The sequence below is a fragment of the Platichthys flesus genome, chromosome 9 (assembly GCF_949316205.1).
Source record: "Platichthys flesus chromosome 9, fPlaFle2.1, whole genome shotgun sequence".
Taxonomy (NCBI): Eukaryota; Metazoa; Chordata; class Actinopteri; order Pleuronectiformes; family Pleuronectidae; genus Platichthys; species Platichthys flesus.
In genome coordinates this window covers 16,000,440-16,026,851 of record NC_084953.1, presented here as the reverse complement: position 1 = coordinate 16,026,851, position 26,412 = coordinate 16,000,440, and the positions used below count along the sequence as shown (strand labels likewise).

Here is a 26,412-nt window from a genome sequence, read left to right as displayed (position 1 = left end):
CAACACAACACTGAAGTTGGAAATAGGAAATTGTGTTTTGCTTAAAGCCACGTTGGTCTGCTGCCACATCATACTTTGTGACATCTGTCAACTCTGCACTATTCTCATATCATCCGTTTTTTATAAAAAGGCACTGCAGTCTTTAGAGGATATCCGCAGCCGTGTGTCACAGTCAGGTCATCAGGTCACTGAAACATTCGAAATGTATCAATCGACTCAAGGTTCACGGATTGCTTCCTCATGTAGGCCTGTTAAACTCTGAGGATAAATAAGGTCACATAAGCTACTGATAGAATCTGTAGCATTTATGCGAGTTTTGTATAACACATGTTTCTCTAATTCTCAAACTGATATAAGGCATCTTGAGTAGGGCTGAACAGGTTTGACCAGGGGCCAACTCTGTGAACATGGGTCAGTGGCAGTACCAGCAACTACCAGGTACAGTGAAAGATATATATATATATATATATATATATATATCTTTTGTCTTATATTGATTTATTTTGGAATTAACTTATTAAATAAAACAAGTGCCTTAAGGATTAAATCTGGGATCAGACTGGTTGTTATAGTGATAATAAGAATGATATCCATAGATGGTGTTGCTATTAATTTATTAATTATGTTATTATTGATAGCAATAACTGTGCATATAATATTATTATTATTATTATATGCACATTTATATAATTGTTTCATTCCATGACTATCAGGTAGGCAATATTACATGTTTAAGGGTCTAATTTACTCAGGTCTTATTTTTATTAAAGAAATATGAACATACAAACAGATCCACAGTATATTCAAATTTCTCTCTATTGGATATTTGAATCATGTTAAAGTTTATATGTACACATGAAAGAGATAACTTCCGGGGCCAAATATTTTTGCAGGAGGCCAAGAAAAGGCCCGGGGGCCAGTATCTGACTACCATTAGTCGACAGGTTCACCACACCACTACTTTCAGAAACAGCTCTCGACTTCACACGTCTCCAGTCTTCCGTTGGCGAGAGCGAGCTCAGCAAATTCCCTCTGATGCATGTCAACATGAAAGGGTTTCAGTGCTCAGGTCAGTGTGAGAGTCAGATCACGAGTGCGTGCGGGAGGTGCTTGTGCCGGACGCAGCGGGTCAGGCTGCACTGACTTCGCCTTTAGACAGAGGGATGCAGCTGCTTATAATCCGTAAGAGCATTTGAGTGGGCCACCAGATTGTTTATGTAGTCCATTGAAAACGAGCTGGCACAAATGTGTGTGTTGAGGGGGGAGAAGGGCGAGTGCAGCTTACAATCCATCTGTCCCTGTTTTCACACAACTCAACATGGCAGACAATGAGGGGAGGGAGCTGGGACAGACCTGAATCCTGCAGACCTGAGACCTACGGATTCCTTTAAAACGCATCATTTGAACATCTTTGTTGGCTCATTTGACAATAAGCACATCCCGACACAGATTAGAAAATAAATACTCTTTTACTCAACTTTAACCTCAGCGTTCCTTGGATCTGTCTCATGCAGCCCTGTGAGGCCTTTAGACGTGTCTTCATTCACTGAACACAAGGACTGAGATGGTTAGAATATGAGGGGACCAGTGTCTGTAAGGTGGCAATATCTTCAAAAAGAGCAAAAGAGTCATATTAATTATTAATCTGTCGATACGTTTTATTAGCCTCTTGTTCCTTTCACTTCTTGGATAAAAGACAGAATCTCTAAAAACAGATAAGTCGGTAACAAAGGATTACCATCTGTGTTACACCAGAGAGCCACACAGTTGAATAAAAGACAGTTCTCTTTTTAAACGAAAGCTTCTCATGTGTTCATGAAGCTCCTGTCATCGTTCTTTCATCATCACACAGACACTGTATTTTACTAAACACATCCCAACTCGTTGTATTGCCTATGGTCCCACTCCTCCACAGACAAAACACCACCGACCTTAATATGTGCTATTTAACTTCTGTTCATATTTTAAACCAGACATATAATGATAGAACATAATTATTCAGTCCTATGACACATTTAATTTGTATCCAAATGTGAAGTGGAAAAACAATCAGAGTAAGTATAAAGATAAAGAAAGAGTTCACAAAAGAGCTTAAACTTGAACATTATTGTCTTTGGTTACAAAGATACAAACATGAAAAGCAGGTAAACTTGGTAGAACACAAATAAAAGTCAGACTTTGGTTCATACATTGACAAGAAAGCCTGAAAATCCTGACTCTTCTTTGAAAACAATCAAACACAACAGCCGTTACCTCAAACGTTTAACAATGCAACACTCACTCGCTAAGATTTAAATATATCAGTTTGGTTAAAGGTAAAACTGCTTTTGAACTTATTTTTGTTATTGAAAGCAATGGAGGGCAGATGTCTGAAGATGATGATTTATCTTCATTACTTACACAGGTCAGCTAGCGGAAAAAAAACATATACCTGTTCCCTTTGAATACATAAACCGATCAGTAATATTTCCACAAAAAATCTGCGAAAGACAAGCGACAAAGGGCAATATAACATGTTTGAGTCAGTTTGCTCTTTTGTTTACAATACAGTGCTGGAAAGGAAATGGCTGTTTGAATTATATATGACGAAGAGCCAGACACTGTCCACACGTCAAATTTCAGTGAACATATAGTTCTTATGCTGACTCACAATGTGAAGCTTATTTCTAAGCCTATAACAATTTTTGACAATTTCAACATAAAATAACTACTTTTTTTCAAAATTGAAGTTTTAGACATTTGTAAATTGACAAAAATTCCCCCATAACATGGAGAACAAGTGACTAAGATGACCAACGGCCAGGTTTATATGAACCATGACCTGTGTAATTTTAGAGTTGCTTCTACGTTCCAGACACTGAAGAAACAGGAACTCAGCCGACAGCTGCGACTGATTGGTGTGAGACATAAACTAAGACCAACAACAAGAAGGCGCTAACGGCCTCTCAGATGTTCCACTACACCAAAGAGCTGGAGGTATTTTCAGTCGTTCTTCAACAGCCAAGTTCGCTCCATCACTGAGATACGACAGTGAGAAACCATATGAGCAACAGATAAGGCTTTAATGGCTCATCATACTCAAGGTTTGGGAAATTTAGCTGACTATACCTTAATCAAACCAAAAAAACACAAATACAGCAAAAAAACAATTCATCTGAATGCATTGTTTTCATTTTCCCCCAGGAGTAAGGACACGTCCCCAGTGGTGTTCATTTCAAATCTACATACATGACGGGTACAGGGTATTTAAAAACACTTCTCAAAGTGATGAAGTGAAATAGAATAACAACAATTAGTAGAACAAATGTGCAAATCATCACCTTTGAAACATTCTTTACTGGAGGGCTTTTCTATTGCACTGCATTAGGTTTACAGATGCTCCTTTTCCCATGTCATGTGTGGTGTGCCTCAGGGGTCAATTTTAGGTACAATTTTGTCCTCATATATATATATAAGCTAGTCATGTTTTGATCAATTCAGAAGTTTTGCAAATGCTAGAGACATTTTAAATTCAGGGCATACAGATCGTTTCATCTCACTATAGACACATTTTTGTTACGAACCAAATTCAACTTTGAAACGACCACAGACTGTTTCAGACTGTCCTTGCTTCTAATTGGAACTAAGAGGCTCAATCAAATCACACCCATTTTAGCCTCTTCACACTGGCTGCCCATTTGTTTTAAGATTGATCCTAAATTATATTTTTATCAATCCCGTATGAAGCCTTTCAATCCTCAGGAAGTCTTCTAACTGTTCCCGAGACCAGGTAAGGAGACAGAGATTTTATACTCAGGGTCTTAAAGCTCTGGAGCGACCTGCTCAAGGAAACGTTGAAGACTGTCTGATTCGTCTTTTAAAGCGTGCTTCTCTCTGAGAGCTTATTTTGCCGTAACCGTTTATATATTTTAACTCACTTGAACTTTTTAGATTACTCTTCTTTTTTGTAAATCACTTAGTAACTGTGTTTTTAAAATGTACTTTACACAATATTACTATTTATAACTAAAGCCACAAATAAAACCTGGTGGCTCAATGTAGTGATCATAGTTAAAAACCTGTTTGCTGTTGTAATAAGTGATTAGAAAAACCAAAATATTCCCCAGCAGACTTCAGGTGTAAGGTAGGCTGACACTCTCAATGTGGACCACAATGTATCTGACCGACAACTTGTTATTCAGTTTTTTCTTTTCATCTAATTTCAACAAAAGTAATTTTCCTGTGACACTGTCAATGTTATTGCAGAGTATATGAATATATCTGCTGCTACCTAACATATGGCATCTGTACTTTCAAGTTTCTGCTAAAAAAAACAAAAAAACAGTCTAAATGCTATCTGAGTCTTGAGGCATACTGTGCCTTAAAAACAGTACGTGAAACATTACATCCTCTGGTGCCATGGAAAGCTGAGAGACGCTTTAGATTACACTCGAAAATGTTTCCATTCAGGACAAAGTAGGAAAAAAGGGCAAAGATGTCGGTGATGGTCAGACATGTTGTATCGCCAACTCCTGTCCTATGAAGCGGCGCAGGCGCTCCAGATACTGGCTGTATAATTCAATGTCATTGTGTCCCGCCCCCTCGACCCAGAGAGGCTCCACGGCCTTGGGGCAGCGCTCGAACAGAGCCAGGCCGTGGGAGAAGTCAATCACCTCGTCCTCGGTCCCGTGGATGATGAGCACTGGAGACGGGATTTTGGACACTTTCTCAATGCTGAAAGGAGAAATAAGGAACAGATTAAATGTGACATCTATAAAAGTTAGTGAAATATATTATAAAAACAGATAAAAAAATGTCAAATAGGAAGCTGTTTTTTTCTGGACTGCAATATTAGTTTGTTCTGAGCTATAAAATATTTATTTTATTTAAAAAGTAGATAAATATTGTAATGCTTATTGTAACAGCAGTGCCATATGTGACAGTGACTGCTAGGGTTTTATTGCCTCTGTGCTGATAAATGATCATATGTGCCAACCCAACCATCTACAGCACAGATTTGAAAACAGATTGGATGTTACACAACAATAAATATTTGGACTTCACAAATTTGGTTTATAGATTTTATCAGTACAAATTAACATATTTTTGTATAAATTACATAAACACATGAGCCGATGCCAACTGCCCTCTTACTCAATTTGAACAACAGACACACACCGGAGCCCCTCCTAAGCTCACTGCACACACACAGTGGGGCATTCCCTGGTATCCTTCCACCTCTGCTCCTCATCCACTTGTTCTGTTAAGGCTGACGTTGGCTGTGACTGACCTTCGTCAGACTCAGCCACTAAAACTAAACTGACAAGGAGAGCAGGAAGGATAGAGCCAGGCTAATGATAGCACCACTCTGAGTTGTTATTGTCTGGCCAAGGGAATTGTTTTGTGTCCAAGGATTAAAAATACAATGTTACAGCACAGAACAGGTAACACTCACATCACAAGAGTAGAGCATGTAAGTGAACATGAAGCGTTAAGAAGAAGCTCTGTAGGATACACAGTCAAAAGTACGGACACTCATCACCTACCTGTTTTCTGTTATAGGACCAGATAAGCAGTCACTATTTAATAAATGTTGTTTGCAGTCGTTGTAAACAAAATTGGATGTTAATTACCTCAGTCAAGGATATGGTTTCACTGTCTGTCAGTTTGTCAACATGTTTACACAAAAGCTACAGAGTGGATTTCTATGAAACTTGATAGAAGGATGGAATATGAGCCAAATTTGACTGAGTGACATGCTAGTTCTTTTTAGTAAAGACTGCAACAGCACAGTTATTCAGCTTTTTATATCTTGTATATATGTATATATATATATCTTGTATATGTTTTATATTTAGTTATTATTATTATTATTTTATTTTTTCTTATGTGAAGTACTTATTGTGTTTTTATATTTTATGTTCATTGTATACACCTATACCAAAGACAATTCCAGGTAGGTGTAAACCTACTTGGGAATAAATACTTTCTGATTCTGATTCAATTTATTTCCTGTTTCAGTGTTTGTTTATTAATATGATAGGGTATAACTTTGGTCCCAAACTTTGCCCGAGTAATGTACCTCTACTAAAAAAGGTCACTGTTGAATATAATTATTACGAGTATTAGATCTTTTTGCGGCCAATCACACATTTAGTGAAAAATACTATTACAACTTTCATCAATACAAAGGTTCAAAGTAAGAGAAGTTCAAAACAATTCAATATAGGAAAGTGTCAATCATTTTATATTTGAGGCTGAGAAGGAGGCTTGTTGAAAAACAAACCAACATTGTGCAGAGACTTACTTGGGGAAAGCGTCGAAGCAGTAGGTTTTCTTTGTGTCAGGAAAGGCCACTCTCATGCCAGACGTTAGAGGGGAGTGAAGAACAACGGCAGCACACTCATACCGCGACGCCAGGTCTACAGTAGGAACTGTACCGATGCTTTGTCCATACAGGATTATATTCTCTGGGCTTATACCATACCTAGTTAAAACCAAAGAGACAGAGAACACATCATAAAATGGGCCTAACAAAACTAAAAGGGATAGTTCACTGAAAACAGAAGATGTACAACTTGGAGTCTCAGGGGTAAACGGTGTCGCAGCTGAACCAATACAATTGAAGTAAATGGGACTACTTCTTCAGACATATTAAAATGCACAACCGATGCTCCAAATTGACGCAGGATGCACAAGGCAGCCATCATGAGCACACATATAAGCGCTTAAAGGTCCTCTGATATCTTCCTTGGAACCCATCACTTTCGAACAAACACACACATACACACCAGAAAACCTCACTCAGGAGCACTCGCCCAAGGGCGCCCGTGTCCACTAGCATCACTACTTCTAGTAATGGACTTTAAGGCTAAAAGCTAGGTGTAAATTACCTCATTTTGAGTTTAATATGAATGTCGGGGCTAGCCGACACTTGGATGACACCACACGAGCAGTATGGAGGCATGGTGTGTTATTTTCTGTTGTTTTATTACGTCTAAAGAAGGGGTCACTATGGATGCAACACCAAGACTCCTAAAGGGTTTGGTGGGACTCTAACAATGCATCCCCCCTCCATCGTCATCTGTGAACTATCCCTTTAATCAGCAAAAATATACAGTGGCAAAATCTAAACATATTACATTTTATTGACAGCATAAAAGCACCTCTATCAACTCTTAGTTAGCGATCTTTAGTGATAAGTCCTCTCAGGGTTAAAGCCACATTAAAGCAGGTGCGCTAATGAGACACATCATCACACCACAACACCCTGAAGAGACAAGTCTCTCCCAGTCTCCGCTCTCCTCCATCAATCTCACCCTTTTTAATTCCCCTGGCATCTGTCACTGCTCCGATCTCCCCTCTTCATCTCAGCTGTCCTAATCACAACTACTGCTGCCTTCATTCACCCCTTCTTCACATCTTAATCTTTATTTGACCCTCCTTCTTCTATCTCCTTTTGTTTTTCACTCCTTTTTCTTCTCAGGAACAATCTATGGACATTTTTTAAATGGTGTGATTTGCGTCTAATTCAAACAATGTGCCCTTCTTGGCAGAGGAAGTCGAAGTCTAATAAATCATCCCCCTGAAGGACATATATGGGCCAATTATATCATCTCTTACCGTGTGCGCAGGGCATGCCAGGCAGCGTCTATGTCTGCATAGAGGTTCTTCTCAGAGGGTTTGCCAGTGCTGACTCCATAGCCGGAGTAGTCGTAGGAAAAGATGTTGCAGTTTATGCGAGTGCCAAGGCCGATGTAGAAGCTGCTCATCTGGCCGAGGTCCACTGCATTACCATGAGAGAAAAGCACTGTAAACCTAAAAGGAGAGGCATGGTCAAAATATGGTCGAGTAGATATAGTTTTCTAGGGTATAGCCTGTACACAGTCTAGACCAATGTATCATATTGGCAACGTCTACACTTTGTATTGCTGCTAAATATGCAAATGATATCCTTTGCATCAATATTAGTCCTTTATATAAAATCTAAACTATACTATAACGTCATTTGCTTGACCGAAAGTGATATGAATCATATACTGAATATAAAGCTATAATGCCATTCATCTCTATATACAGTCTATTATATTAACATTGGACATACTACTGGACTTATTAAGCAGAAAATTATAATATATTATTAATATCATATTCAATCACAGATCTGAGCTGGTAACTCAGTTGAATAAACAAATAACAAAACAATAAACAAGCTATTTTCAGGTTAAACAAAGCCAGGTTACTGAGACTCCACATCAACACATCTTTGTCTGTAAGTGTTTCTTGCTGGAATATCGGTTTACCACAACACAATGAACTCACATAAATTGTCTTTGACTTCAAGACATTTTGATCAACCTGAGAAGCAGCATATCCACCATAAATGCAGGGTAGTCTAGCCGTGGCCTTTCATTCATGAATGCATGTTGTGCTCTCCAGAGAAACCTGATCTGTTTTCTGCAACCTGACTGTTTTGAGATCCTCTGTCAGTGGGTCTGTTTTTCAACACACACACCGCCTTTGGCTTCGCTCTTGGCCTTTCCACTGAATGTGGCCCAGCAATGATTCTGCCATATCAAGTTGAGATTGGATTATTTTTTGAGTAATAGGAGATAGACATTAACCTATACGATGACGCTAACATAAGCCTATCCATTTCTTTTTAATCTACTTGGTAGACTAATCAACAGCTGCACACTGTAACAGGATTGGTGTCAAACAGACGTCGATACGTTTATCTCGCAAAAAGGGTGTTTCCTTTCTCAGACCAAATGATATGTACCCTATTCTCAAAAAGTATTGACCAATCAAAGACAGTAAAGTCAGTGACAAACCCACAGGATGGAAACCCACATCGTGGAACATGTTATGCCTCTGACTCACTGAACACTGATATCGTTATCATGAACCAGAATCCCAGAACACACGGAAAAGTCAACATTCAAGTTCCTACAAATCACATGATAAAAAAAGAAGAGAGGTTAAAGAGACTGTTAAAATGGATGGCATAGATGGAACAGAGAGGAAATCTTAGAGTCAGCTGAGTCAACAGAGAAGTAACTCAACAGGCCAAGTAAAGGAAGTAGACATGGATGTGTGTTCGAGAAGATTGACAAGAAAAGAGGGCGTGGAATCACTCCAGAGGAAGTGTGACATGGTCATAAAATGAATGAGAAAGGTCGAGCCAGGTGAGATTAACAGTTAAACACGTACATGCATAAAGGATTGATAAATCACCCACGAGGAAGGTAAACCTTTCAAACTCCCTACCTGGCATCAGGGACACAGCGAATGTACATGCAACCGACTCTGTTCCCCCGGCTGGATCGAGTGAGGAACACCTCTGTCATGTCCAGCTCCCTCTGCGTGTACTGATACTCTGCTCTCTCCAACAGGTGAAGCTTCCATCTACCTTCCACATCACCGGACCCTCCGCTTCCAGCAACGGATGCGCCACTTCGTGTCCGTGGGTTCGATGCCCCCGTTGGCCCTGTTGAGGCAGGGCCTGCCTCTGGGTCGGGGAGGAACTTGTAGGTGGGCTCGGGAGGTAAGAAGGCGAGCTTGGCCGCGATGCGGCTGGGACATGGCGGGCAGCAGAACAGGCAGCAGAGCTCGCTGAAAGAAAGGCCATTCATCCTTCACTGTGCAGGAGGAGGAGGAGGACAAGAGGATCAGTGTGTTGATGCATCCACATTATCCCAGTGTTCATACAATCAGACACTTATTACAATGAAATGTACAGGGTTCCCACAACACTAGCTTTGTTACATCTCAAGACTATGTAGACTAGAACTAGGCGATATCAACGTCTATAATTATCAAAATGTAGTTTTCATCAAAAGCAATATAACAAAAGCTTAATATACATATAGTATTTATGCACAAAGAGGACTTATAAGTGTTTGACTTTGTTCATTATTACATTACATTACATAAAGAATAATTTAAAACCACAACTGACTGAAACAAAAGTCTGTATTGAAACTTTGTCTTTAAGCTTAAAAGAAATAATAATGTGACATTTATTTAGATAATCATTAATCGACTAATATAAAAACTTTTAAAACAATATCATTTTTGGCCATATCGTCCAGCCCTACTATAGATATAGCTGTATAGCATGAAACTGTCCAATGGTAATTATTGGACAGTTTGATCTTTATTATCACTTAAATAATTTATCAGGTAATAATATTCAACATGTTATGTCGACAGGTTCTTAATTGTTTATAATGTTATTGTACATCAATGTCTGAAAATTGTGGAATGTGCCATTATTACTTTTGTGCAATTTGATAACTTCAAATCCAGTTTTTTGTTTGAACCCCTGAATAATTTGATGACTTGTGATAAACAAAGAAGCAGATGAACGTTACTGTTTGAGTTCTAAACCTGATGTAATCACGTGTGTTGGTTAAACTAAATACGTTGTGTACAGTTTTTTTTACAATTAATTAATGAATAACATTGTTATCACCGTCACTCGAATTTATTGTGTTTTCGATTCTGAAGCACAGGACATGGATCCAACAGCAGCAGATCTACCTGTTGAACTGAGGAGCTGAGTGGGAGGGAAGACGAGCTGAGCGAGAACACAGAGAGAAAGACTTCCTCCTCCTCTTCAGCCAAACACAGGATCCCGTGGAAGTGTCCCGTCAGCAGCTGACAGAGGGAAATGTTATTTACTCAGTTCCTGCTTTGGTTTCTGTGAGCTGCCTGAAGTCCACGTCACATCCATGTTGTTTAGCACATTCGACGCCCTGGACGTTTGTAGGGAACCGACGAGTTTCTCCGTCCGTGTTGTTGACCTCCAAAACAAACTGTGGTCGCTCCTCAGGTGCAGTCAAACCCTCTCGGTGATTCTCCCTGGTCCACAGACGAGTGTGAATAAACAATGTAGGTGACAGCACGACTCGTTTGCCCGGCCAGAGACGTCTGTATGTCTGCTTGTAGCAGCTAAACGCTACTCGAGCTTTAAGCTAACCACCGGACATAAACACGGCTCAGATCCGCAGAAAATTCGCTCACTGACTCCGAAATTAAAAAACAAAAGCGTTCAACCTACGTTCGTGTACGTCCGTGATTCCGCAGAGGACGGAGCCGCCGTGTCCTCCTGACTCCTCATTTAAACTAATCCGTGTATGTCCGGTGTTTTCCAACTGCTCCGCTGTTTCACCGCACCCGGAAGCGACAGCTGACAGGATGTCACGTGACGCGCTCCCATTGGACAATGAGGGGAAACTTGTTATCGCTCAGAGTGACGTATTGACCAGCCCGACATGTCTGAACTTCATTGTTCTGTCTCCTGTGAACAAAAGAAAGGTGACATGTCGCAGTGATCCTTGTTAATGACGTGATCAGGATACAGAGGACGAGACTTATTAAAGGTGTGAGCCCGGCACATAGTTACAGAAGCGTATTGCATTCACTGGAAACAAATTAAAGCTCAGTTTTTATTAATGATTATCTCGAAAATTCAGAGATAAGTTTCATTAAAAAAAATTTAAATAAAAAATAAACCAGTTTGTATCTCGGAATTTCTGACATAATTAGCTCAGAAAAACTGATCTTTTATATTTTTCTAGTGAATGCAATACGTGTCCGTACAAAACACTTTTGTACATTGTATTTATTTACTTCTTAATAATAATAAAATAATGCATCAATAACAATAATACTATTTGTATTAGTTATTTGTGTCTTTCAGTTTCCCATGTTGGCGGACTGGGTCACCTTTCTTTGCAAAGGGGCCTAATTTTGTCACGATCTTTCCATGGCTGCTCCATCCCAAACACACTTCAAGTTATCCTGGCTGACTATAGTCAAAGCATTTGGTAACCAAATTACAATAAATATATATTGTCACTCGAATTTTCGAGCCATGGAGATATTTTTGGTCGTTCACTCCTTCTGACCTTGGTTTAATTCTTGATCTTAAAGCAGTTATTTTACATTTTTTTAAATGCACATTCTGTACTGCACATAGCTGCCGATTTATATGGGACGGCTCTGTTCTTCCCACTGCTTCACCCCTTCTAATCCTGATGACATCACACAGGGGTATAATATGCTAAAGACTATATCATTCACATTACTTCTGTGCACTTGTCAAATAAACACAGTTACAGTATACAATGAACAAGACAGGAAGATATTTCAAACTCGGTTCCAACACCCCACCTGTTGCCCATGTGTTTCTTCTTTGTTGAGGGGTTGCCAGGATATGCCAAAGTCAATGACTTTAACTTTGAGTGGCTGCCTGACACGATCCACCAACATGATGTTATCTGGCTTAAAATCTGCATGAATGATCCCTGCGCTGCTCAGAAAGTCCACAGCTGTAGCTAGCTGAAATCATGTAAGCATAATAATAATCATGAGCTATAGAGTTAATTTCATTAACAACAACTGTAACGACCAAGTTTACCCTTCACGCTACAAAGCAGTTAGTGTAAGAGCTTGAGTTTAAAAAACAAACCTGCTGCAGAATGGGGCGGATCTGCTTCGGCTGAAGGTGTTGACCCGGGCTGATCTGTTTGGATTTATGCAGATCCATATCCAGGAGCTCAAACACAAGACAGTAATGTTCCTTGTAGAAGAATGACTCATACAATTCTTTTACAATCTGAGTGGAGCTTCTCTATGGTTTGAAGGATGACCTCCGTCAATGTTTTCGAGGCTTTGGATAATTTTTAAAGCCACCGTTTCACCGGTGGTCACATTCCTGCATTGGATGACCATACCATAGGCGCCGTTGCCAAGGTGTTTCTATGCAAGGTAATATGTAGTGGGGGAGGGGATCAGGTCTCCTTCAATGATATTAAACTCGCTTGTTTGAGACATGGTGGCGGAGTAGTTATGCTGTTGATGTTTCACACTTGTCAGGAGAATAGAAAAGGAAGTTAGATGCAACCAACTATGCCAGTTCCTATCATCCAGGTAGGTAGAATTTATTTTTTATTTTATTTGACCTTTATTTAACCAGGAAAGTCCCATTGAGATTAAAAACCTCTTTTTCGAGGGAGTCCTGGCCAAGAGGCAGCAACAAATAACATATGTACACTCACAATATTACACTCACAACATATAAACAGAAATTCAAATGATATAAAAACAATTACAAGTAAATTAAAATTCATAAAAAACATCTACAAGTAGAAGAAGTGGTCTGAAATGCTCTCATCGTAGATTTAAAAGCGTTCAAAGAAATCATTTCGGTTAATTTAAAATCTTTTTGCAGCCAGTTCCATGTGGTGGGAGCAGAGTGGACAAATGCCCTTTTTCCTGATTCAGTGCGGGCCAATGGAACTAACAAAAGCATCTGATTGTTTGAGCGCAGACTGTAAGAAGCAACACTTTTCTCTGTGATTAAATTACAAATATATGATGGCAGTAGCCCAAGCATGGCCTTATAAATAAAAGTGCACCAATGTCCCAGCCTCCTGGTGGACAGAATAAGAGTGTACACACCATTAAGCTCAGTCCTTGTATATCTGTTCATTCAACTAATGTGCTTTTAATTGAATTAAAATGTTTGTTTAGCTACATGAAGATTTCCTTTATCTTAATGCTGTGTCCTGTTCATTTGTGTTTGAATTTATTAGTGTGCATGAATGATACCTGCCTGGCTCAGTGCAATATAAATTTAAATGGTTAATCATTTTGTTTTAGGTCCTTTAAAACGTAATTAGGTAAGTAAATATGTGCTCTCTCAGACTGGTCTATGGCTACTTTGTAACACCTACTGTAGGAAACTCACCATATATTCCTCATGGTCTTCGTTCAGGTAGGTGCACAATGACTTCAGGACGCACGCTCGATTAGTATGTATTGCATCATCCTGAGGAAAAAAAGGGAACAAATTCTGACAATATTCTGAATTTTAGGCAGAAGTACAAAAAACAAAAAAATCTGTAGCAATCTGCAAGTTTTGAGCATGCTATTTGTGTGGTTGACAATACTTTGGTCTCAGGAGCCCCAAAGGCAAATACTCAACATACATACAAAATCTCAACCAAATAAGACACGCAGGCACACACACACACACAGTGTTTTTTCATTCTGACCAAAAAGTTGACGTTGCTCTTCGGTCTTACTAGTGATTTATATTTTATCTATTGCTGACGACTTTTTAAACCCATAGTTTGAGAAACATTTGTGTTCCTGATAACTTACGCATTTTGTGCAAATTGGTCTGAGAGAAAAGGACCTAGATTGTATATGTTTTTATGCATATGTGTTGGTTAAAACCAAAATATTGTTGTGACATAAACTTACTTAAATAAAGTTTAAAAATAAAGTCACATTGAGAATGTCTTCTATTCCAGACAACTGAACATTTATATTGTTTAGAAAGTAATTTAATCGTATTACACAAACTAAATTTACACACAAAGGGAACCTTAAAAACTACTTTCTATTAAAGCAAAAAATCCGGTTATTATGTTTAAATATTTTACTTTAAGGTAAGGCAAATAATTGAGTTGAAAAATGTGGACATTTTAAGTTGAATTGCCTTAAATCTAAATTGCATATATGCAAATTTCTGATTTGAATTATCTGAGATTATTAAGTACAACTGACTCAAAGCAATTGGGTTTGTCTAACATGTTTATTTGATTTGATTAAACTTAATTGAATTGGGTGTTACCAATTGAAGTTATTCAATTAAGTTGGTAAAACTGATTTCTTTTTAGAGTGCAGAACCCATCTCTATATATGTTTAAACTTCAAATGTTCCTATTTGGAAAAGCCTATAGTTAGGGTGTTATAGGTCTATACTGCTGGGGGAATTCCCATCATGCACTGACCACTTCTCCCCTCCTTTCTGTCTCTCTGCCCCCGAATTTATTTATTTATTTTACCACGTCACTCACTTTTAGTTTTTTCCCTCCCATAGTGCACAACTGTTCGTGGTCTCTCTCTCCCCCTCTTTTCCACCCATCTCTCCTCTCTTCCCCCTTTTCTCAGCTCACCATAATTGGTCGAGGCAAATGGCCGCCTACATTGAGTCTGCTCTGCTAGAGGTTTATTTTAGTTAATCTGGGAGTTTTTTCTTTCCCTAGTCACTAAAGTGCTGCTCATTCAGGGAACTGTTGGGTTTCTCTATGGTTCTTAAGGTCTTGACCTTCTATGCAAAGTGCCTTGAGATAATGTATATTATGATTTGGCACTATACAAATAAAATTGAATTAATGGCTTTGTAATTCTTCTGGGAGGTCCTGTTATTGGGCCTGATGCTCACTGAGACAAACTGGACTTTTCCTGCTAAGTGTTAAATGTGAGAGGGTCTATGAGGTCAGTTGAAGCACATTTTTGAATAGAGCTTTGGCTTTAATTACTGTCCATTTGAAATAAATCTTATGATTGTTTAAGATATGGAAGAAACCATGCATAACAGGTAATAATAGTAAAATAATAAAACTGTGCCACAAACTTGTTTTAAACATATGCATTAATGACACTTCTACTCAGTGGATTATGTGACAGCATTGTTTTCATTAAATTCCTTTTCCTTGGTGCTTGTTTTTTTCGAGCTTGAGGTGCAGTCAGTGACTCTGACACCACATTCAAGGACCTCAGAGTGCGATATGTGGCTGGACATGTTTTGAGTTAAGAGATATATAGTAGGTAAAACCTTTCATTGATTTAATTTTCATAATGGCAGAAAAAAAATGTGATCAAAAAATCAGTGATTTAATTCTGCGATACAAAGAACAGAATAAGAGTATTTAATTCAGGCAATTCCTGTTACACCACACAACAAAGTACATTATGTGCTGTTGTGATGTACCATATGCGCCTACACTGTTTTGTTAATAGCAGTGAGCCACAGTTCATATATCTACCATCTGGAGAAGCAACGAAACCAGTGGTGTTCGCAACTGTACACCAGTGAATACAGAAACAGAACTTTTAAAACAATCTACTAAAAGATTGATGGCTTTCATTCTTTCAATTTTTATCCATCCATCATCCGTCCCTCTTATCCTTTAAGAGTCACAGGGGGTACTGGAGCTAATCCCAGCTGACATTGGGTGAGAGGCGGGGTTCACCTTGACTAGGTCGCCAGCATATTAATGCATGCAGCCAACACATAGACACACAACCACTCACAATCACACAGACGGTCCATTTATAGTGTCCATTTAACCCAACTACAATCTGCATGTTTTTGGACTGTGGGAGGAAGCCACAGTACCTGAACAAATTCCACAAAGACATGAGGAAACATGTAAACTCCACACAGAAAGACCCCGGCCGAACTGGGATTCGAACACAGAGCAGTGTGTACAAGGCTACAGTACTAACCCCAGTGCTGAAAAATACATATAATAAACACAAAAATAAATACAAAAGACAAGTGTATTTTAAAATAAACTTTGTGATTTTATTGTTTTAATACTTACTCTTACACATCATACAATCCTAAATCTTTAAAAAGAAAAGCAAAATAAAAAGATATCTGGTGGTGTTTCTGGGGGACTGGAGTGCCAAAGGGACAAGAACTACAGCTTTTGTGAACATTGTAGATTTCATTTCATGTCCCTCAAGCTCACCTCAATAAGACAAATTGAAACATCTTCTGTCCTTCCTTCTGCAGTTTGCAGACTCATCACAATGTTCAGGATTATCACACTGATCAAGCATAACCCCTGCATGACGAAGACACTGATTATGAAAGGTTCTGCGAAAAAGATGGGACTGAAAACAACAAAATCATATCAGAGCAACAGACAGAGAAAACAATTGTACGGATAATATCTAGATTACTTAGGTATGGTTGCCATAAATGCTGGTGCCAAGTCCTTCACCACAAACAACAGTTTTAGCTATCCCACTGTCCAAAATCGCATGTAGGAAAATTGGGCCTAATCAATATTAGGGCTGAGTAGTTTGATAGAGGATGTCACGGTGTATTGTGTGAATTTTGGTGGTTTACATTCAAACTGCTCACGTCTTAAAAAACAAAACGAGGGCGTTGTGATGAGCAGTCAATAGAAAAGTGTAAACCATGAAGTCCACATGATTTACAATCATCCCAAGTACACAAGTTTTTTTTTCTCTGACAGCACTTTCAGTCTGAATAACTGAGCACTCTGTATGCTAAAAAATATTTTGAATTGGTCGTCAGACTAGCAGGCACAATGCAGGGAACACAAACCTGCAGAGCTGCTCCGACCACAAGCCACAACAACATAATTATCACTTAAGAATCCACATTGACTCTTTTCATGTTTTAGTTTTTCACAGCTTGGGGTTCCCATGACTCATCCCAGGACAACACCGTCCCAGTCTTGTATATTCAATCACAGTCGCTTAGACATGTTCACCATCATCATTGCCAAGACTTTCACATAAATCCTGGTTAAGGCCAATTTTTCAATCATAGGCGCCCAGAGTAAAACTCATCTAGGTCCAACATGATATTCTGTGTGTTCAAGAAGAAGTGTCATTCATGGCCAACCCATTCTGCATTGGCTTTTCAAACAACACACATACTCTGACGCAACTCCAGATCAAGCATAATTTACAAAGAAAGCTTTTGATGATAAAGGAAAAAAATGTAACCTCATTTGCCCATATACATCTCACAAAACCTTTTTCTGTAATATTAAGGGTTATATGCTATGACTAGACTTCAGTAGCATGGTAAAAGAACGGACTGGAATACTGTGTAATTCATTGAGGTTAATTAAGCTTAAAGGGGTTTGTTAATAATCGGACTGGTTTTGAAAAAAAAAGAAAAAGAAGCCACGTGGTCTCTTGAGATACTCATGGTAAAGACAGCTACTCAATGTTGTTTGAACATGATACAGGCAGATGCAAATTAAAGGGGAAACAAGTTGGGAAAAGATAATTCTGTGCCATTCTAGGCAAATTCTTTTTGTGGATAATTATGAAAAGCACTTTTATACACATAGTACTATTCTTCACCTTAGTCCCCCACCTTCATTACCTGGCAGAAATCTACAATAAGATTATACTATATGAATAGGAGCCATATGGTATTTACATTTGGAAGAAAACACAGTCCTGTTAACTTGAACCTCAAGGTTGCTGCCATGCATTGTGCTACTGCTGTGTGGCTTTTTAAAACATTCCAGCTTCATTTCCGACTGTGCAGTCAGTTTACGATATGGTACCTCATACGTTTGTCTGCACACATGCAAGTAGGTCGGATCTTCCTAGAAGAAGCTGGCTAGAAGCGATCTTCATAGTAAAAGGACTCGTCTGAATCTGAGCACATTGTTTAAGCACAGCAAGCAGCTCTGCAGCATCGCAACAATCTTTACATTAGCTGAGGGGGTGTGTCCGTGTGTGGAGTAACCGCTGCGACCCAGGTCAGTTTTCATTCAGCATGTGTCAGTGGTCTGCTGGTGGTTAGAGAAACGTGGAGCTTCACTCGGACTCCATCGAACATAAAAGGGGATTCGAGGAGATCGCCCTGATCCAACACAAGGACCCTTTCCTCAGTGAGGCTCCTGTGTACATCGAATATAAACTGCGAATGACCCAGATGCTGAACAAAACTGAGTAGGTGTGGCACATTATCTTGTGATCTGAAGTTGACACACTTTGTTGTGCTTAGTTTCTAAATCCAGAACAATGGACATTTCACTGCAAAATCTTAATTGTAACGGCTTAACTGGACTCTAATCCACCATGGCTGTGTGTTTTTTCTTCAATGGTTATATAATTAAGATGGAATTACTTAAATATAATTGCAAAGGTTAAATGCACATCTCAATGATTTGCTGACACATGCTGCCAATCCTCCAGCACAGACCAACCAAACGATAAAAAATAAATAGAATGCAATCACACAATTCAAGCTAACTACAATATATTAATATAGATCTTCTGATGTCATACACTCATTAAAACAGGGGAAAAAAAGGAACACATAATTCAATCACTCAGTTAAGTCAAGGTTCTCAGTTTTCCCTACACAGTCCCTCCCCAACCTTCCCCCACCATAAGCTGTTCATGCACCCAATATCAGTATGATAAGTCAATATATCAAAGGACATTTCTGGAAAATGCTGAGACGTGGGAGATCAACATGTGGTGACCCATGGGATAAAGGTTGGAGGGGCAGGAGAAAAATAAAATGCCAAATTGACACAGAGTTGACATCAGTTTCAGTCTGGGAGAATAAACTAAATATTCCAAAGCCCTTAAAAGGTCTCGCTGATACATGAAATCTTTTTTTCTTTTTCTTTTTAACTCTCTAGACCCTAAAATTGACCTCTGTGTCATTATCCAGGCTGCAACACATTCCTTAACAGCTTATCCCCGTCTCATTTCAACCATCTTACAGGGATTGTATAAAAATAAACCACACGATCCCCCAAGTTGAGAAACCAAAAGGGGTCAAAAAAATCAAATGCCTTCCCTTACCACACAGCAACATTTATGTCCACAAAGCCTCTACGGCTCTCTCAAAACACACACACACACACACACACACACACACACACACACACACACACACACACACACACACACACACACACACACACACACACACACACACACACACACACACACACACACACACACACACACACACACACACACACACACAAAAGAACTCGCACACACACAGGTTCAGCCACAGTCACCAGCGGAGAGAGAGGGAGAGGCCAGTTGGGGAAGCGTCAGGACAGTGGCTGCGACCTCACCACCCCAACCCGCCCATCTTAGACTACCATGAACAAATTAAGCCATGATATCAGGTGTTTTCATCCAAGTCGCCATTGTTCAAATTCATAGTCACAGATATAAGTCAGAGAGACTCTTGATCCACTCAAGATCCTCATAACTTCTGAATTTTCTCAGCCACTACGATCGGGTTCTCCTTGCGTATGCGGGCAGCCGCTGCACTCCGGTAATCATAGGGACAGTCGTGTTTGTCGGAATAACGGTGAATGGCACAGAACAGGTTGCCGCAGCGACAGTCAAAACCTTTAATAAAGAGCAGTAAACAGGGTCAGTCAAACACAGAAGCTTTATAATGAACATCATTTCAAGAGTTGGCACATTCATTATTGTATAGAGCAGATCTGCAGGTTGAAAGGTTAATAGATGAACACCCAACATCCCTGTCTAGGTATATCTGCTTTTAAATTGGAGATATTAATAAAAATACAGTAAAAGAAAACAGAAAATGAATATAGGTGTGTAAATGAAACAAAGTTTGATTGGACCCCGAAGATACTGCCATTATCAGACTGTATTCAGTCGTTTTCAGTTTCTTAGTGAGGATTGTGATCAGGATGAGGCGTATACACAAATATAGCTTTTCAATATTAAATAGTCTCCCTGGAGTTTCTTGTCAGGCAATTCTGCTTTGGAAAAAACGAAGGCCAAGCAGTTCACTGTGAAATGTTTTGGTCTGTGAAAAATGCACCACTTAATTGCAGAATGATTCTCTCTGCACTAAAGTATTTGGGTTTGGAATATTTAACAACAAACCACAGCCTGGTAGAAAGATTTTGAGAAGGTGGGTTACAGGCATTAGATTGTAAATCCCTCAAAGGTATTTCTAAATACATTGATAAGACAGGAAGATTGAATGGCAATGACACAGTGCCTCCTATTTAAGTATATATATTGAAATTTCACAAGACAAAAAAAAAAAGACAAACACTAACAATAACAGCAGACACCTTAAAGGACAAAACAAAACACACTATGGGGTGAGGCGGGGTTCGAGTTGAATCAAGGTCATATATTATGTCTTGGATCAGGTGCTACTCAAAATCAGGTTTGGCAGCTAGGTTTGCCACCTACTAACGTCTTTCAGGTCAGTATATCATTTTATTTGCAATACATTCTCTAATAAGTGTCTATGGAGCATCCAGTCCCTTATCGCAGCCTTTAACTATTGAGGATGCACTCTCCTTGATAACAAATACAGCGCATCCATCAGTCAATTTTGTATATGTAGCAGGGAGGTAGACGATTTTTCCCGAGTATTGTCTCTTAACAGAGAGGAAATGGGGTGCATCTTGTTACACACAGCTATGGTATTAAAAACAATCAATGATTAATAGTGGTGTAACGGTACACAAAAAAAAAAATCACGGTTTGGTACGCACCTCGGTTTAGAGGTCACAGTTGGGTATGCGTTCCATCAGGGAACTTTCAAACGGGACCCGATTACTTTGAGTAAGTGTTTGATCCCTGCTTTCTCGACAACAGAGAACGGTTGCCTGTCTACTGCCAGAAAAACATCTATGTCGCGTTTTTTTTACTTTGACACGGTATAAGTAAGTCAAATAAGCTCTGCACGTCGACTCACTGCATTTGTTCGGTAAAAGTGCGTTCAGATACACGTACCGTTAAACCCCTAATGCGTAATGTCTGTTCTTGTAACACAAAGGGTCATAAAACATAAAGACGCTGCACAATAACAAAGAGCTAACCATTCTGAATTTCAGGTTATGACTGTCAGATAAGGGGAGTAAAGTCCCAGCAAGGGACATTCATGACTCACAAACCTTTGGACCTTACCAGTAAAAAAAGAAGAATTCACAGTTTTGTGTGTGTGTGTGTGTGTGTGTGTGTGTGCGCTCCATAAACTTCCTCTCTTCCTTACCAGTGAGGCCTACTTTCTTTCGGCATGAAAAGCAGCGGTTCTTTTTCTTGTTTTTATCCGGGGTTTGGTCCCCATCAGATGAAGCCTGTGCCCCTTCCCCCAGTGGCTCTGGTGGAAAAGGAGAACACTAACGGTCACAAACAATAATAACATACATGTTTAACACTTACTGGTAAAATACTGAGGCTAACAGAAACCCAAAGAAAACAATGAAAATGTGGTTAATATTTTTGAAAGTGGGGATTTCTTGAATCCAGAGGGAAAGGACACATACGATAAGTCATGCATGAAAAGAGCTTTACAGGTTCCAAGGTGAAGGAGGTTTCTTGCACACTGCCTCTGCCTCTTGTGTTATCCTTGAATACTCTTTTCTGTTTGAATGGAGTCAGAGTGAAGCTCCATGTTTTTCTAACCAGCAGCAGACCACTGACAAATGGGGGGTAGAGGGTAGCAAGTTAATTCCTTTTGTTTGTCTGTGTATTCATACGAAAGGAGTGTCCTCCAAGTGCAACTCATATCATGCGACAAATTAATTGATTGGCTAAAGAGAATAGTAGGTTGACGATGTCTACCTGTGCTGTTGGAAGTGCCCTCCTCTTCTCCCTCCTCGCCATCTGCTCGATCAGGATCTACAGCTCCCGAATCCTGGGAGATGCTCATTGCGGTCATCTGCTGTGTTACTGGGCTGGGAGAGCTAGGGCTGAAATCACAACATAAAATAAAGTTAACCACACAGGAATTATTTTCTTATTCACAAAAGAAAACGCAGAATTAACGCAGCTTTAAAGCAGTCGGAAGTTAATGTATGGCAGAGAGATTCATGTCTATTTGCATGAAAATATCTGTGATACCCCTCTTAAAATTCACAGACAACTTAGGCCGCTTTCAAACATGCACTAAACTCTAAAGTTCCTCCGTATTTGCTACAGAGGACCTTCACTGCCTGGCCTCCGAGTATAATGTCCAAAGAAATCCAGGAGAATTTGATGTGTGAAGCAGGAGATCCCTGCTTCTAATATGCGACAGATGCAAAACTAAAAAATGAAAAAAAGAAACACAAAAGTCTCCCAGTGAAAAAGCAGTGAGAGACACATAGAAGACACTTCTAAAGTGTCTCTAAAGAGACACATAGAAGACACTTCTATGTGTCTCTCCTGACATAAAGATGTCAGGAGAGATTTTGGTGATTAGCGCTGACACCAGTGTCTGCGTGATCTCTGCAGCGGAGTTAATTAGTCACTTCCTGCCTCTGTCTGCTCCAACACTTTCCTGAATAATGCGGAGGATTTGTTGCTCTTGTAAACGCGTCCGTGCAGAGAAGTGTGTGAAAGTCAAACCCTGAATAAACTCTGCAGCCAATCCTACCAATTTTACCTGCAGGTCGTGTCTAAAAACGGCTCTAGACGCTCTAGCAGCCTTTCAAAGTGACACAAACAATAACGCTCAACTATTCTGAACCTTCTTTTTCTCGTTTTGTGGCATAAATTTGATTTGAAGGGGGAAAAGATGATCGTGCATCGTCAGCCCCTTTGTGAAAAACCACTCTGAGAAATACCTTTTATGAGAAGAGATAGCACAACAGACAAGACTCAAGCAATTATAAACAGAAAGGGCCAACAAAAAATGCATCTCTAGCCCAATCCAACACAATCAGCAGGTTATAGTTCATAAATAAATTAATTAAACAGCCTTGGGGCTCCCAAGACATCTTCACATATTTGTCTAAGCAATCACACTTTCTTCAAAACGGTACAGATTATAAAACATAAAAATCTATTTTACAATTTAATCATCTATTTGGCTGCTAAACAAATCCACCTACGGGTTCAAATAAAGTAACCTAACCTAACCTTCTTTATTGGCATATCTGCAGCAACCCATACAGGGAGACGACCATAAAGCTAAATGAAAAAACTGAATTAGGTCTGCAAATATTATTAAACATTACACAGCTATTTTTCACAACCGGCCCTTCAGCAAGAATTTAAAACTCAATTACAGTACACTTCAGCTTTTTCTTTCAGTGTCAACCTTAAGCAAAAGATAATTAACATACATTACTGTGTCTTCTAAGAACTAAATAAAATGTTAGATCATAAGGCATTGTTTTGGCCTTGTGTTGTATTGTGCCTCGCTGACAACTATTCTGTTGTGTGCAATATCTCAAATTCAAGCGCTCCTGCTGCGTCTCTGTAAAATGGGGTTAGAGAGGAGCGTAGCACATTGTCGTACAATACTTTTTTGAGTAAACGGGCAAAGAGCAGAGTGGTCTGGTTATATATGTAATATATGTGCAATTATTGTAATATAATCCCAAGACACTGTATGTTGATGAGCAAGATGTAAATACACAGACACACACACAGCATACCCTACCATCTCAGATTTCTGCCGAGACAAGCTGTTATACTCTTATTAACTGAGGGGGACTAATGAAAGCACATCAGAACATAATGTGTTGGAGCTGGTGATGAACTAATCTACTCATTAGATCCATTAAATCATAGTTTAATGATCAATTAAGTACAATGTCCAATATAATGATAAACAACATGTGCAGGGTAAGTTTCCACAGCTTCATATCAATAGTTAGTCTAGTTGGCCACGTGAAATATTTTACAATGCACACTGAATATCTGATTTATAATTTACTTCAATGTATTCGTAGAAGAATACAGTTCTGAGTGATTTTCCTCTGGCCAGTCAACATACCTGCTTGTTGGTTCCTCGGGTGGGGTCCCTGCTACCTCTGTACTGGGCTCTGGGGTTGTGCTTTCCACAGTCACACCAGCTGATCCTGGTGATCCTGCAGGTGATGTAGCAGCTGTGTGGGGGAAAGAACAGTCAGACATCACGGACAGCAATAAGGGAACGTGTTATTTTGAACCCTGAACTTAAACTCTTATTGAATGCCACTCACTGCCTGTGTATGTATATTCAAGTTTAGGTGTGTTTTGAGTTAATGAGAAACAGCATATGGATATGTCACTCTCTTGCTTCCTGATGCCACAGTGCAGGCAGCTACTGCTACCTCGGTTCTCCAACCCCTTTTAGCATATTCGAGCATTTCTCCATACAGCCTATAGAGATTTTGAGTGACATCCTGCTTATCTTTTCTACTTTTCAGACCCAGATCCAGCCTCCCCCAACTTTTTATTAGGTCACGTCTCTCCCATCTTCCTACCTTTCTCTCCCGGGGGGCTGGATCGCCCCCCGCCCTGTTGTCTCTGCAGGTGTTCCTTGTAGCAGACCGAGCACATGCCGTTGGTGCGGGGGTTACCATAGAAACCGCATCCCATAGTGCAAAGCATTGGCACCTGCGTCTGATTGGTCTCCTGGGCCATGCTCTGGCGGAGGGGGTAAGGGGGATGGGAGAGGATGTTCCTGAAAATGGGGGGGCAGAAGTTAGTGAAAATGATAAGGAGTCCCTCTCTGATACACTTTAGTCCTCGAGCTAAAAGAGCTTGGAGACTGGCATTGGAGCATGAGAGTGGAGCTGGAGTAAACATGGGGTGGACCAAGGGATAAGGCCCGCTCATGGTAGGTGAATGTTTTCTTATTTTTTAACATCAACAAAGTTTACACCCAACACCCTCAACCGAATAACAGAGTCCAGTGGTGGCACTAAGGCAGAACTGGACATTGTCACACTTATATGAGAACCAACACTCCAGCTAAAGTTTACAATTCAATGTGTTCCACACAAAACGATGTCTATCATTCAGGGCAACATGGGACAGGTCATAAATACAAGATCAAATCGATGCTTCCCTGAAAGCCTGGGCTGTAATTCTGTTAGAAACAACGTGTGATCAGCTGAGTACAACGAACGGTTCAAGGTAAGACTGAGAAAAAAAACAAGTTACAATCTGGTAAACCAGGATCTAGTTCAGCTGCCCCCCCCCGGCCGCACACAGCAAGGTGTTTAGGACAAAGTTAACAATAAAAACAACAAAAGCTACAGACGTGTCTCCACCAAACCATCAGGAAACTTACACCGAACCCGAACGAAGCGATGACCTGGCCCTCGCTAACAACACACCGCTCACGATCTCTCAACTCTCAACTCACAGCCGGCTGTCCCCAGCAGGAGTTCGTCCGCAGCAGAAAACAATCGGGGTCCTGTGTAGCTCAGAGCAAATACTGTAACATTAGCAAATAGCCTAGGCTGGACAGCTTTTTGTTTGTCTGACATTAAACACAAACACAACGAGAAGGACACAACTTCACGAGTCTTCTTCAATCGCGCTGAAAAACAGCAAGGAAACCAAAAAGGCAAAGCGTCCCGAGCGACAGACTCTACCCAGATCCGCTGGTTTTAAAGCGAATAAACGCTGATGTTAGCAGGCTAGCGTTAGCCGAGCCGCTAGCCTCATCAGCCAGCCCAACAACAGAGCGCCTCCAGGCAGGGTCCCGGCTGCTTCCTGAAGCCGCCACCCGCCGCGGGGCTCTCTCACAGCGGGCCGGGGAGGAGACAGTACCTGGGGGTCAAAGTACCGGCGGCTGTCGACGGGCCCGGACCTCAGGTCTGTACCAGTCGAGTCCCCAGCAGAGCGCGCGGCCTCCTACACAGCGCTAGCTCCCGACATTCGAAACAACGACCATGACGTCATCCCAGCATCGCTTCAAACCGGCTATCTCTCACGCACACGCACGCGCACACACACTCCCATCACCACAACACCACCAAATATGTCCAAAGTGTGTGTCGGCGATTTATTGACATATCACTTGATTGACAGCTTCATGGCACACCCGCACGCACACATACACACTGACATTAAAACTGCAGATCCAGAAACAACTGCAGAGTACATGTGACTAAA

At 40.1% G+C, this 26,412-nt stretch overlaps 2 protein-coding genes across 3 annotated transcripts; both read right to left on the bottom strand.

Annotated features, from left to right (window-relative positions):
* Nucleotides 1-1,633: 1,633 nt before the first annotated feature.
* abhd17ab (abhydrolase domain containing 17A, depalmitoylase b) lies at nt 1,634-11,246 on the bottom strand. Its single transcript, XM_062395373.1, has 5 exons — nt 10,525-11,246; nt 9,250-9,620; nt 7,603-7,797; nt 6,287-6,466; nt 1,634-4,713 (listed from the first exon to the last, which is right to left on the bottom strand). The coding sequence occupies exons 2-5, from the start codon at nt 9,612-9,614 to the stop codon at nt 4,488-4,490; spliced, it is 966 nt and encodes a 321-aa protein (XP_062251357.1). The 5' UTR covers nt 9,615-9,620; nt 10,525-11,246; the 3' UTR covers nt 1,634-4,487.
* A 5,097-nt stretch (nt 11,247-16,343) lies between these two features.
* zgc:77486 (uncharacterized protein LOC405808 homolog) lies at nt 16,344-26,316 on the bottom strand. Of its 2 annotated transcripts, none has more exons than XM_062395951.1 (6): nt 26,068-26,316; nt 24,771-24,970; nt 24,299-24,410; nt 22,159-22,286; nt 21,587-21,694; nt 16,344-19,950 (listed from the first exon to the last, which is right to left on the bottom strand). In XM_062395951.1, exons 2-6 carry the CDS (start codon nt 24,928-24,930, stop codon nt 19,802-19,804), a joined length of 657 nt encoding a protein of 218 aa, XP_062251935.1. In that variant the 5' UTR covers nt 24,931-24,970; nt 26,068-26,316; the 3' UTR covers nt 16,344-19,801. The 2 variants fall into 2 exon arrangements, with proteins under 2 accessions (XP_062251935.1, XP_062251936.1); XM_062395952.1 differs by lacking the exon at nt 26,068-26,316 and adding an exon at nt 25,583-26,010.
* Nucleotides 26,317-26,412: the final 96 nt, after the last annotated feature.